The 14,083-nt window shown below is 37.2% G+C and overlaps 1 protein-coding gene across 3 annotated transcripts in view; it reads right to left on the reverse strand.

Moving 5' to 3' along the window:
* The window catches only part of LOC130577948 (putative N-acetylated-alpha-linked acidic dipeptidase), a 62,796-nt gene that overhangs the window by 33,664 nt on the left and 15,049 nt on the right, over positions 1-14,083 (reverse strand). The window contains exons 10-19 of one of the 3 annotated variants that reach the window (XM_057373652.1): positions 13,198-13,317; positions 11,774-11,856; positions 11,458-11,521; positions 10,903-10,970; positions 8,844-8,935; positions 7,931-8,021; positions 6,875-7,139; positions 5,984-6,065; positions 4,664-4,756; positions 2,344-3,668 (exon numbers count right to left, since the gene is read on the reverse strand). In XM_057373652.1, coding sequence (XP_057229635.1) covers positions 3,479-3,668; positions 4,664-4,756; positions 5,984-6,065; positions 6,875-7,139; positions 7,931-8,021; positions 8,844-8,935; positions 10,903-10,970; positions 11,458-11,521; positions 11,774-11,856; positions 13,198-13,317 — 1,148 coding nt within the window. In that variant the 3' untranslated portion in view covers positions 2,344-3,478. Of the gene's footprint in view, positions 1-2,343; positions 3,669-4,663; positions 4,757-5,983; positions 6,066-6,874; positions 7,140-7,930; positions 8,022-8,843; positions 8,936-10,902; positions 10,971-11,457; positions 11,522-11,773; positions 11,857-13,197; positions 13,318-14,083 lie in introns of those variants that run through there. The other 2 variants (XM_057373653.1, XM_057373654.1) reach the window with 2 other exon arrangements.

A 14,083-nucleotide genomic window follows, 5' to 3' on the forward strand; every position in this document is an offset into this window, starting at 1 on the left:
AAGGAGGTGGAGGTCACTCAATTTTGAAAACACCCACTTCAGTTTAATCAAAAGTTTGAGGCTGATAAGAGATAAAACCAACCCAAAGTAGTCAGAGAAATTATGCAAAATAAACTGTGAAAAGATTACAGGGTAAAAGGACTCCTATTCTGAGTGCAGGTGACAAAAAAGACCCAAACCACAAACTTCTGAATGCTCAGTACTTCTTTAAATTAATATAACGTTTAGATATTTAGAATTATCATGAAAGCTATCAGTAATTGCATATGCCTCAAACTAAGCTCAGGATTGGTGAGAATTGCTCATGCTGACAGTGAAAACAAGAGTGAGGTTCAGCTGAAGCTAGCAGCATTTGAAGATAGCTACATATATTCCACTCAGTTAAAATACATAAATCCCAGGTAAACTAGAAAAACTCAAAAAAATGCAAGGATACACATGCCAAATGCAAAACTATCACGCATTTGTGTGTTAAATGCATAATTATGCTGTTCAGCCAATTACTAAAGCCAGCAATGGTCCATGAAAACACAGGATGAATGCCAGGATTTGTAAACTGTAGGTTGTAGCTGCTCAGCAACTGAGCCCGAAAACTTATTATGTGCAGCAAGAAAGACACATTAATGTTGTGCTGCTCGACCTGTTSTTTGACTAAAGGTTGAACTTGTGGCTTGAGAGATCAAGGGAGCCTGGTCTGTGGGAAACACAGCTCTGGCAGAAAAAATGGCAACAGGGGAATGCTCAACTACAATTCCCAATCAGTAGTTTCCTCCTGACCCTGCCAGTTGCACAGACCCCTGAACTTTCTCACGGCCTCTGCAGTCYTTCTATCAGATTAGAACAGTAGTGGATGTTGATGGTTTGAGTCGGAGTCTTTGTTATCTTGAACTTCAGGGGATCATTATCAGATTCCAACTAAAATAAAGTTTACAAGCTGAGAAGTGCAGCTTGCAAACTTCGACACTTTCTTCCACAAGAATGGGAATGTACCCAGTGAGGTAGAGAGAGTAAAGATTGTGAACTTCACCTTACAGCCATTCCCCCTTGTCCTATCACTACATGTCSTTATAAAAAGTCCCCCACCAGCYTTTTTCAGCCCCTTTAGGTACTGGAAGGTGCTGTGAGGTCTTCCTGGAGCCTTCTTTCATCCAGGCTGAACCGCCCCAGCTCTCTCAMCCTGTCTTCACAACARAGGTGCTCCAGCCCTGTGATTTAGATTTTCCTCTGGACTTCTTAAAACAGGCCTTCCTTATACTGGGGTTCCCAGAGCAGGACAAAGCGCTGCAGGTGGGGTCTCATGAGAGCAGCGCAGAGGKACAGAATTCCCTCCCTCAACCTGATGGCCACACTTCTCTTATGAAGCCCAGGATGCAGCTGGCTTTCTGGGCCACAAATGCACTTTGCCAGCTCATGATGAGCTTCTCATCTGCAAACACCTCCAAGGTTTTCTCCCTAGGGCTAGTCTCGATCTGTTCTCTGCCCAGCCTGTCCTTTCACTTGGAATTGCCCTGACTCTGGTGTAGCACCTGGCACTTTCCCCGTTGAACTTCATGAAGTTTCACACAAGCCTACAGCTCCAGCCTGTACTCAATAAGAGAGAGAATTTATATTCCTGTATCTTGTTCCCTGCAGTGATGAGGAGACAACCAACAGATTTTTTTTTTTTATTTAATGGATGTTGCTGTAGTTTAAGAGTGTGGCTATCTCGTTATTTTGTRAGGTCCTGAGCCCTGACATTGTATATTATCTGCTAAATATTGCCATAAAGGGTGCTAATTAAACTTAAATCAAACAATGCTGTATTTAGGCCAAAGATTAAAAATCTATGTCTTCTGGACTGAAAGAAAAAGTTGCTAAAGCAGCATACAGGCCACATAGGGAAAGATCTCCACCATTTTAGAATTAGCACATCAGTTCATCCTCCTTAGCAACAGAAAAATACTGTTATTGTATTCACCTGGTCAACAGGAGCTGTTTCTTGCTTCCCGTCTCTGCATGGAGGATATAGCTTATCATTCCCTTGACTGCTGCAGACAAAATCCTCTAGGGTAAGATATCTAAATAACCTGGCTCATTTTTTTCAGAGGTTGATTRTAGACATTCATAATGAATTCTCCCTTGGTGAAAGTGGAGTAGCCAGCAGTGACAAAATAGAGTCAGCAGTGTATCCCATCAACATTAGATTTGGGGGAAGACATTTGCATGGTTTTACTCCAAAGAGTTTCATAAAAAAATGTGAAAATAACTGGGCAATAACTATGAGTATATGAGCATTTCCTATTATCTGGTAAACTAGATAAAAGTATCAGATTAACAAATAAGCAAAATAACAACTTAATCATAGTAACTCATCTAAAATATTTTAATGTGAAGTGTAGAAATACTTAGGAATAAATGAAACCTCATGGAAAATAAAATAATCTGCCATGSTAATAAAAACCACCAGATCATGGGACAGTAATTTAAGACATAGTAGAGACYTCAGCTAAAAATGGCACATCAAATCACACAAAACATTAGCTGTGCAAGAGGTAAGGAATGGCAGAATGTCAGATGAAGGGATCTGATTTTCTGAGTCTTCTCTGTCCGGTCTTGGTTGACCCATTGTCCGTCATAAATGTAGGCAGAACATGAGAATCAGACTATACAAAAATGGTAATAATCTGGTATCTTTTCAAACTAAAGACATGATGAATTTTCTTTGCTTCTAATTGTCTTCATATTAAAAACATCTTTATATGGACAAGGYATAGCAAGGGTAGATTTTGGTTAAAAGAGTAACAGTAAGGTCCTCATCTTGAAAGACTTTTGTGAGATGACTATGTCTGACAAGATGTACTGCCTTGTTTTTATTCCAGTGACTAAAAGCTTCTTGCTCAAATTTATTTGCAARCAGCTGCAAGGTTCGGCATGTGAGGAAAAGAATGTCATGGATAAGTATTCTGGGCTGGCTGCCCAAAACTTGTTACAATTATTATACAACCCGCACATGGTATGTGACAGTTYTCCCATCTCCATACGTGAATCTGTGTAAAAGGAAGGCTGAAAGGTCTGTCTTGAGGTATAATTATGCAATCCCAGAATAAAAAACAAAAAGGCAACAACAAAATTAGTAACTGATAGAAACATGAAATGAATTCTGTTTTCCTGATCTATGAAGATTGTTATAATAATCAAGYTAAAAAAATTCAAAACTCTGAAAATAAATCCAGTGGTTAGCAATTCWTAAAATACAAAGCTGAGAGAAAACCTGAAAAATTTTCACTCTCATTTCAGAAGACATCTAAATCCAGAACTCTGAGAATGGAGTACATTACCTTTTTAAAAAATTACTAAATGCACTACACTTGGGTATATTATCTGCAAAGACCAAGATTTTTTTGTGTTCTTTGTCATAATCCTCCTAGTGTTTTCAAATGCTCAATTTTTATGGTTTCTGCAAACTGTCACATTTCATTGACGACTATGTTGTTCATATTTATGCTACTTCCTTCAGTGTTTCTGCTGCTGCCTGCACAGTGAAGGCTGCAATTGAAATCTGCCTCTTYACTTCWTCCCAGGCTTCACGYTGATCAGCTTTGCTTTCAATATCAAACATGGCATCATAGATTCCTGGGAAGGATTCTCCTGCATATTTGTTGTGGCTGCTTGGMGCAAAGATAACATGTCTGTAAKGAAGTTGAGGGAAGAAAATAACAATATTCTGCATTAGGAAAATAAAATATACTATTTTATGGATAAAAGCAGTCTGTTTCTATACCTGCTGGCATACTCTTGACACTGAAGATGTAAATAAATAAGATTATTGCAGCAATAGCAGTTATAGTCWATGAAGCCAGAAAATAACATAAGCTACATTATGCCATACAAATTCCAGAGCTTTATAGATACTTGAAATAACCAACTAAAATATTTTCCTTTCCCTGAGCTTAGAAGAAATGAAAAGATTAAAAACAACCCAGTTTATTTTCTCAGAGATTTACAGCCTACAACAGATAGAGATATGCTTTSAGATAGGAAAGACTTTTAACAAGARACTGTRTTTTTAATCATGAGCTATGAGAGGTACAAGGATTGTAGATCTTAATTCTTCCTCCTGCAGTTAGATTTTAGTTGGAAGATTACTGCTCTGAATTTTGTAGACTGGTAGAAGGACAAAAAGTTAGACTTGATTGACTGTTTCTTAAATAAGGTTTCGYTCTTGAACTGGATGAGAGCACCACTTCATTCCCTTCCCTTCTGTTTCAGTATTGCCCTCATTGCATCTGCTAGCACGACTGTGCTCTTAAAATTGATCAAATTATAGGTACTTCAATTATACACTACTTCACTTTCAAATAATAAGAACAACTTYCTAAAGTTCCTACAATGAAAATTACTTAAAATTATTGCAGGGCTAAACTTTTAMATCTGTTTAGAAGTCAAATGAAACCAAGATAAATTATCTGCATAGGCTTCCAACAAGAATCTTCCCCATTCTGTATAGTGTATCACACTAAATTTTTCCCCAATGTTGTTTCCCCTTTTCAATCTTATTCCTCCTGTCTCATCTACTTTTACTGGGTTGAATGAAATAATTTTAAYTCCATTGAGAGACCTGTAAATCTTAAAGGAATTCTCACAGTGTGCTCCATGAAGAAAGGGAAAAGTAAGCTTTTCTTACCTATAGAATGGCCTGCCAGGTAATCCAAGAGGGTCGATGAAAGCCCTTTCTAGAAACATGAGCTGATCATTTAGTGACCTGACAGCAAGCAGGCTAAAAAAAAAAAAAAAGAAATATGTTGAGTATGTTAGTTACACTGTGTTTGACCTACGCTTATCCCAGCATACACATCTGAATTTATGAAGGACAGTAGATCTGTGATGTTGAACTTTAAGTGTAGACCACAAAAGATAGCCCATGTTAGCTAACCTGCACAACAGAATTGTGCAGGGCTGAGACCGAGTCTGGTTCTAGCTGGAAAGTCTATTAAAGYTGTTTTTAAAGGCCAAGTGATAGCGTCGAAGAAGACAGCATTTTGGGTATTTTCACTCATGTTGCATCTTATTCCTTTATTTCCTTTTCATAAGGATGCTTAGGCAGAGCATTCTCTTCTTTAGTAAAACAGTTTTCTAAGGACCCTCTTTTCCACAAAGCCAGCCAGCCACAAATTACTTCAATAAAACTGCATTTGTTTTTATGCAAAAAGGAACCCTGTGATGTCAGAATCACCTTCTGAGTCATCCAAGAATTGTGTTTATCTGATGGTAGATTTGAAATTCCCTAGAGCAGAGACCATCTGTGCCTGTGTGCTTTGAATAGCCCTGTGCATACTACTGATGCTTAACAAATAAAAGAACTGTGAAGAAGGTTATATAGAGTACATATGGGCTTGGTGGTTTACATCCAAAGTAACTTGTACACCTTCAAAGGCTTTCATCGATACAAAATGGTAAAGTTTATATCACAGTAAACCCGGAGTAACTACTACCATTAAGGAAATAGCTTCAAGTTTACAGTGGTGTAAACAGAAACTGAAACTGGTTGAATTAAAGCATAGATTAAGGCAAATATCACATACACGTCATATGTCATAAATGTCATCTTTTACATAAGAAATTACTGTTAAATCCTTTATCTGAAAGTTACTGTCATTAGACAGCTGGCTTTTATTCTCAGTTAGTGYTCCATAAGGCTAAGCATATGGCTAAATTAGATTATTTCCAAGAAATGGAACATACATATATGTATACACAAAAGGAAGTTTGGCTTGTCATTCTGGGCATGGCCTACAAAGAATAAAGTAAGAATTATGTCAAGTGCAAACTAGGCCTTTTGGCATAGGTGGTGCCTAGAATTTCTTGAAAGCCCATCAAAAAGCTTGCCACAACTACAGCTTCTTTTTTTTTCCATTAAGTGGCACCAAATGAGAACTAAGCCCTCTTGACCTCAGAGGACTACATGGAGTAATTGACGGGAAGAAAAAAAAAGAGTTAAACTTACTTATTGATATCTATTTGTTGTAGTCTCTCATGAAAGCTAGCAGCAACTTCGGTAAAATTCTTCACAGCTGAAAACAGGGCATCTAGAGGGTGMAGGAATAAAGTATTTAACTTCAAATTCTGAAGATACCATTTAATAAATCAAAATCTTCAATTAAAGCTTTATCTTCCACTGTGATCATGATCATGAACTGTTAAAAGTCTCACYGAAGAAAAAGAAGATGACAACATAKTCCTACATTAAAAATACGTAATTCTGTGTGAAAACCTGTCTTAGAAACAATACAAGTAAGTATTTTCACTAATATTGTTTACTATTTGCTACATGAAGAATGTACAGGAATATCAAAACCGGGATCATAGAACCAGAATCAGACAGTTCAGGTGGGTCTGAGATTTTACAAATCCCAGCAAGCTGTGTTTTACTGTTGCATCCCTTCACAGAGAGTTTTGAGACTGATTGAGAACATGTGTGTGTGTGTGCACAGACGCATGCACATGTACCTGATACCGGTCATTAGCAACCAAATCCTAAACTGAATACTGATTAAAAAAAAGATTTCTCAGACACACTTATCCAACACTATAAACTGCAAAGCAGTGTGATTTTTTTTAAGGAAACATGACAATGATTTATTGTTGTCGACACTGGCAAATCATACACGGTGAAAGCACATGCAACTGTAAATGTTAGCTCTATTTGGTAGTGGCATAGTCCCTACACAGGCATGCCAGTAGCAAAATATTCCCATTTCAAATTAATGGAAGGTGTGGTTCTTGTTTTACTGTTCATATACCACAAGCTAAATACCTGGTCATGACTAAGACATACATTAATACAAGGCACTGTTAGCATTAAGAGAGGAGGAGTGTGATGAAAGGTGGTACATACCAAARGATACATTGTATGTTGCCAGCTCCTCTTCATGATTCCTTGACAAATTATAGATGATGTGAGCATAGTTGCTCACAGCTGATGCATAATCTCTACAGTCAAAAGGAAGCACAACAGAGTCGGCCAATTCAAACACCAGCCCTCCCCGTACCTGAGCTACTGTCAGATGATTCTTGAAAGTGGGATCATAAAACTGTTCCACAATTTCATAGGTTTCATAGACACTGTGGTAAACTGGATAGCTGCTGTATTTCTCCACGTTCTGAAACAAAAGAAACCAAACYAAACCAAAACCATTATTYAGCTATGGWTACTTCAGTGTGGATTGAAAACCTTTGCTGTGGGATTCAAGGTATGGTATAGTTTAAATGCTCAGGTCATCTTAATCCTGTGTAGCCACTATAGACAGTCAAAGGAGAAGAGCTTGTYAGTGGTGGCTCTCTTAGACATTAATCTATGATGAGATGAATGCTCATGTAGAGATAATTCTCACCACTGACCATCTACACAGCCCAAAGAAGGTAGCTAAGCACAGACACATAACTTKTAGTTGGCTAAATCCAGGTGTGATTGTACTTCCTTTCTTTGCTTGGATTCAACAATCATTTGTTTGTGTCTTTAGGTATTCATCCTTTTCAGAGGAAATGACCACATTGAATAGTCTGGTCCTTGAAAATTTCTCAGTTTATCTCTTCTCATAGAGCCCAGCCCRTATTTTCAATACAACACAAACCATTTTGAATTCAAAACTTTGTAMAGTGTTACAAATCATTCAAAAGTCACCAYAACCTACCCAGAAGCCTTCATCAATCATAGGTAATTTTGAGCACATTCATTTACCCTGAGCAAAAGTCCTTTTGTCTGACTGACAYCAAGCTGATCATTCTCATTTATTACATATTTGTGTTGAGGTAGCACATAGAGTTACAGTAAAAAGACACCACTCTTAAACACTGAACCATCCTAAAAAGCTGGAAGTCTAAATGGCTCCTTTACAGACGATGTTATTCATGCAGTTGTAGGGGAGACCAAACTACAAAGATAYAGACTTACCCAATTTTTACTGTAACGTGCTCTGCCTGAAGCGATGCCAAGACGTTGAAAAAAGACTTCAAAGTCATTGCCAGAACCCAGTTTATTTATTCTTTCAACAAGAAAGAGGAAAATGCCTTGAGTGACAATACTTAAGGTATAATTTTAGTTTGCTTCCAAGTACCACAGCAGTTATTTATTCAGCAGTCAGTCACTACACACTACAGAGTCTTTTCCTAGTGTGCTTTTTTGYCAATACACCACAAACTGCCTGTACATTATCTGCACCTCATCAGYTGCCTTCTTGGAGGAGCAAAGTGTCCCTTCTCAGGGTCAGAGATACCCAGTTCTCAAGAGGAGCATTTAACTCACTGTCTTTAATCACTGACAAGAACCAATGACCTTCCTCCTCTGAACTTCCACTATCCCAARCTCTCAACTCAGAGAAATCACAGCAGTACCAGCATGGCTTCATGGAAAAAAAATTAGTAATATTTGAGATTCCACAGAAACCGCCCCCCTCCCCGGTAAATTTGAAGGACAATGTTTTACAATTCTGCCTAGTGTGCTCCCCAACCACCCAAACTGAGAGACATTCCAGACACTGGAAAAAAGTGCAAAGGAAAGGTCTGGAGTTAACATCTTGTGTACCTGCCAGTGGCTTGTGCATACTACCCAYACTTGTCTAAATCTCTATAAACTAAATTAATATTTTTCATTTATAAAGCCTTCTTTTCATCTGCARAGGCAGGTTTACAAAACTGTTGTACAATAGTATATCAGCTGCAATCATTACAACTCTGAAATTTATACTAGCTGAGAATCACAMCATTTCTTTCAGCACTCAGCTTTTCATTTGGGTATTTTATTAAAACCCACATTCTACAGATTTTAATAATGTTTGACATATAATTTGTTTTCTTTTGTCACTGACCTGGGGACCTCTTTATATTCACTTGATGGATTTTTTTCRTACCAGCTCTCATAAAGAGATTTTCCTTCAAACCCCTCATCAGGACTTGGTATCTAGAAAAAGACAAARGGTACCATTTTAGATGTTACCAAGCAACAAGTCAATAACCTACCATCACACAAAGCCTATGGCTTAGGGCAATGAGTAAGTCACCATTTTAAGTCCCTCAACCTTTCTGCATATCCATTTTAACATTTCAAATGCATAGCATTTTCCAGAAGAATAGTTTATTTGCTAAAAAATAAGTAACTTTATTTGGAATTAAACAYGAGGAAAACAAAACATTTCAAGAAAATATTTACATTCYGATACTTCTTTATGAGATTTTTGGCCATTTAATTTAAATATTGGAGAAATTCCTCACAAAACCAAAACATTTTTCTTTACTTTGGCTGGAAATATAAATTTAGYCTTATTTTAATTCAAAACTGTTTCTATCTTGTTTCAGTTCATAAAAAATATGTTTATGGATACAGAGGCAACCTTAGAARGGCAAAGTGCACAGTACCTGGTGTTTATATCATAGCTGCTAGAGAGGTATACAAATTATGATCATTCTAAAGTTCATTTCTATCACTGACTAATACGCAGGTGTAACTAAGTAGCTTAAACATTGTGGATGTTTTTTTATCTTTCCTTTATATTGGTGGACTGCTGAGGTTTTATTATTTTGAATCTATTGATGATTATTAATATCTATTCTGTTATTAGATATGTCTRCCTTCTATCTAAGAATTACTCCACAATAGGAATCAAATGAAAACTAATTTATTTGTAGTTTTGTCCATGAAGGAAACTGTTCATAGAATAGAATTAACAGCATGAAGACTTTTTACCACAGATTAACTTTGGATAAGATTACATGGGACATGCTTCCTGATCAGCATTCTCTCCAGACATCAGCTACCAACAAGCTGTGGTTACTTGCACTCATMAGCCTTTGCTTCCCAGCTCGAGGAAGTGTTATAGAAGCAGTTTTACTGGTATTTAGGTCAACATTTTAATAATGAGTCTTGGTGTCCAAACTGAGACTCTGCTGACCTGATTTCTAGACTGTTCTGAAGACCTTCACTTAGCACAGGTTACCATGGGAACTGCAGGTGATCAACTGTTCTGTAGTTCAGGACAAAAACATCTGAGTACCTACTTTTAACAGAGTTACATTTTATTTGCTGTCTTTTAATTGCTAGAAAATTATACTGATTTACCACTTTACTTTTACACCAGCCTAATGCCTGCTTCCAAGAGAYAATAAATTATCAACCCTGGAAAAGATAGATGGCTAAATACAAAAAACAGATGAAGGCACATAAAGTAAATTTACAGAATATATACAGTAGTTGAATGTATCCACATTTCCATCTAAAATATACATGAAAAATAATTAATGTTCATTGTTTAATCAAATTGAACAGAAAAAAAAAAACCCAGAAATAAAATGCCAGCCTCTAAGACCCACTCCCAAAGCAAGGAACATCTTAGATGTAAAAAGGTGTGGTTATTTCCTGAGGAAGATCCCAACCTGTTAATTTCTTGTGCCACACAAATACATGTGAGAGCACCGTGGTCCGAGAGAATAAGTAACTAACAGGGTACACTGAAGCTAAGCACGTTGACCAAATCTGTCATGTCACACAAAACCAATATGATAACCAGCCTAATTTCTTCTCCTGCCTAAAGGGAGTCAGCATCTCCCACTACCATAGGCATTCTAGTCGCTGATCTGGCAGGTTTGTGCTTGTTTCTGTCCTCTGGTTCATAGAATTCTTTCATTCTTTTGCTGTCAGAAGGAACATTTTCACAGGAGGAGTAGAAAAATCGCCTAATCCTGAATAGCTAATAATTTAAAGGTATAAGCTTGGAATTCCCTTGCTTCCCCTGGGAAAAAGCTCCGGTTCCTTAGCTAGTGACCTAAAAGATGTACTGCAGTCAGAAAAGAAAGCTCTGACACCATATTTTACAGACCCCATCAAGTAAGTGAGCATTGAATATGCTGGCTAAAAACTTCCAGTGATATTACCTTTTTAGTCARACTGTACACCAGACTGTACATCAGTGGTGTGCAATCCACTCGCAGTGTGTAGTTTCCTGAAAAACATGAAAAACTATTTATTTGAAGAAGGTAATTCCCTCAGCTGAAACTTTGTGCTGTTATTTATTAATAAGAAAGGGAAGAGTCTTCCTATGATCTTCTCAGTGCATTTGTATTGGTTAGGATGAATTACAGCAMAGCTTTTGAAGCAACTCTTAAGAGCTTTTCTCATGCCCTCATGATTATTACACACATTATAAGAGGAGAAGCTGACTCTRAAGAGTTGTCATAGAACTTACGGACACACTTTTTGTCTCTCCTATGACCTCCCTAATTGTGTAGCTACTGTAAAGAACTTTTTCCCTGAAATAACAGGAATAACTGAGGGATACTTCATAATTCCACATGCAGTTTCTCCCCATATCCATTTCTCAATTAATGCAACAGAATTATCACATTGAAGGTCTAATAAATCTCCAAGCCAAAATCCCTCTCARTCATAGCATTACTATTCCTGTAAAAACAMAAGTTAAAATCATGTACCTTCAACRGAAGAATCTGCATTGATATAAGCCACTCCCCGTGCTTGCAATATTTTAGCATTTTCCTAAGAAAAAAGGAAGAAAATGTTGATGAACGTTTTTTTCCTCAGAACTATTCTCCCATTCATAAAATAAACAACTGTTTCAGAGAAGAACACCATATACTGCAAGGAAGAATCTCGGTAGTTCAAAAAGAAACTCAAGAGAGAGAATATGTATGTAGGGAAAAGAGGGGGAGGGAGGGAAGAATCTTTCTAGTGCMGATTTCTCAAAGAGCAGCCATCATGCAAATTTCTTTTTGAACACYACTGGTTTACCTCAGCCCACTCTGTTGATCCTAACAAGCCAAATTCCTCTGCATCCCAGCTTGCAAATATCACTGTTCTCCTTGGTCTCCACCCTGCAATGAAAGACCATGGAAATYGTATTACAAAAATAAACCTGCTTGTTACATGATGACTAACGTGAAAACATGTGTCATTTTTGGAGGGGTTCACCTTTTACCATGATCTGTAGGGAAAGATAAATAAGGAACTTTASCATTAACTTCAGTAACCTAATTTAATAATAATTTGTTACTGAGGCCGTCTCACCTCTACTTAAATATTGTGCAAATGAAGTATTCCTTTTCATCTCTTACTGTTAATTGCAAGAAACTTTTCAAAAACCTGAAACTCTAAGCAAGGCAAAGTAATGTGCTGTGCACAAATTCTTGAAGGAAGGCTTTTCTAATCTTCTTGCTCTGTTCAGTTAATTATACATTGTATACCAGTGTCTACTGACAGAAAAGTGGCATGTTTTCTGTATCTATAACAGAACTTCTTTGACCTGTCTTTGAAATGCCAGATTTCAAAACCTAAGGAATTCCTCATAACTCTGACAGATCATCTTCAAAAGAAAAATCCTTCACTTGAAGTTCTGCATTCAGTTTAAACCCAGGCCAAATGGAACAGGCTCTATTGCCCAGCTGCTGCATCTCAGCCCATGTTTTCTTTGAAGCTTTTCATCTTTTGTTCACTTTCTTTTTTAACTTTTAATTTTTTTCCCATTTGAATTCCAGAGACAGCTTCCCCTGATATTCAGTTACTGGGAGGAAATGGAAATAACACTAAATGTCAATAGGTTTTATGTGTAATAGGCAGGCAAAGAACGCTTCTTTAGCGTAGTATTTATGTCAGAGCTTCTCTCCATGGGATGTCAGATAGGGAGACARCATTTGCTCTGACAGGAACAGAAACTTGGTGCAGTTGACATTTGTTCCTATTCTAATGAAACTAGGCATGAKGTATTTTTAACCATTACCTCCTACTATGTTTGCACAGCTCATTCTCTGCATTGCACTGACATCCTTCACTTATTTTTGAATATGCCTCCAAACCATAGTCAAGTGCTGAGAAGGCTCTCAGTGCTGCCCTGATGAAGCCTTTATCAGTCCACTACTGTGTCAGTTTTATAACRCTACTKACATATCCWGTCTGACCAGCCTCAAATACACAGYAGTCAATTGTACCTAAATGCCATGTTTAGTTCAGCATCCCCCATTTTGTGTTTTATTTCCCTGTAGGTGCACTTTCTCCTGAGCAGAAGTACCTCACATATACCAAGGTGCTGAGCAGTGTGTTTATTCAAGACATCATTGAGATACATGTTTTTAATTTAAAGCATACGTTTAAATCTCACAGAAATCAATGGGCACTACTGAGAGCAGTCACTGATGTACTTTATTCTTTGATTATATTACCTTCCTTTTTCAATTTTCCAAAGCTCCTYACAATCTCATGAACCACAGCTGCCCCACTCTGAGGATCAATGCCACCAAATACCCATGAGTCACGGTGGCCTCCCAGGATGACGTATCTGTCTAGAGAAATTAAATTTGGAGGTTTACTTAGGAAAAGACACAGAGGTGTTAACTTGAAGTAATTTCTAATTTTCCACATAYGTATCAGACAATAGAGATTAATAGTTCACAATACACACAACAGAAAGGCAAAACCTGTTTTAAATTTCTGAAGATATTTTTTCTGTATTTTCAGTCAGTGCTGAAGAAATTGTCACACATATAACTACATCCCACAAGACTGAAAACCTCAAACTCCATTATTACTTCTATTATTAAATATACTACAGGTTTCCTCTAAAGATGGAAGCATTTTTCCATAYTTCACCACAGTGTGTTTCACAGTGAAGCTGATCCACTAATGATATCTGTACAGCATACAAATTCACAATATTAGGGTGTGCTGAATGTAGTATTTTTCTGGATATATATAATCAATCACAAAAAGGGCTGTCCAAATCATGACAGAGATATGATTATTAAGATGAAATTCAGACTAGGTCTCTGTGCTGCTATATTAAGGTTAACAGYTGTGTTTTAGGCAAAATGAAAGTGCTGCAGTTAGAAGATAAATGATRTTATCATCATTCTATAGATGTCTATATATCTGTTTTTTTAGAGCATAAAATCACACTAGTTACAAGAGACTCCAAGACAGACAGAAAGTCAATATTGGTGGATGTAGTGTCTTCAGACAGAATGCAAAATACATTCCCATGTTCAGCGGGGAAGAATATCCACTTAAGAATGTTCTTTCAATTGCAAATTTTGTCTGAAGACAAATATT

Source organism: Malurus melanocephalus, unplaced genomic scaffold (assembly GCF_030028575.1).
Source record: "Malurus melanocephalus ecotype Western Australia unplaced genomic scaffold, MMel_1.1 scaffold_204, whole genome shotgun sequence".
In the NCBI taxonomy this organism is placed as follows: domain Eukaryota; kingdom Metazoa; phylum Chordata; class Aves; order Passeriformes; family Maluridae; genus Malurus; species Malurus melanocephalus.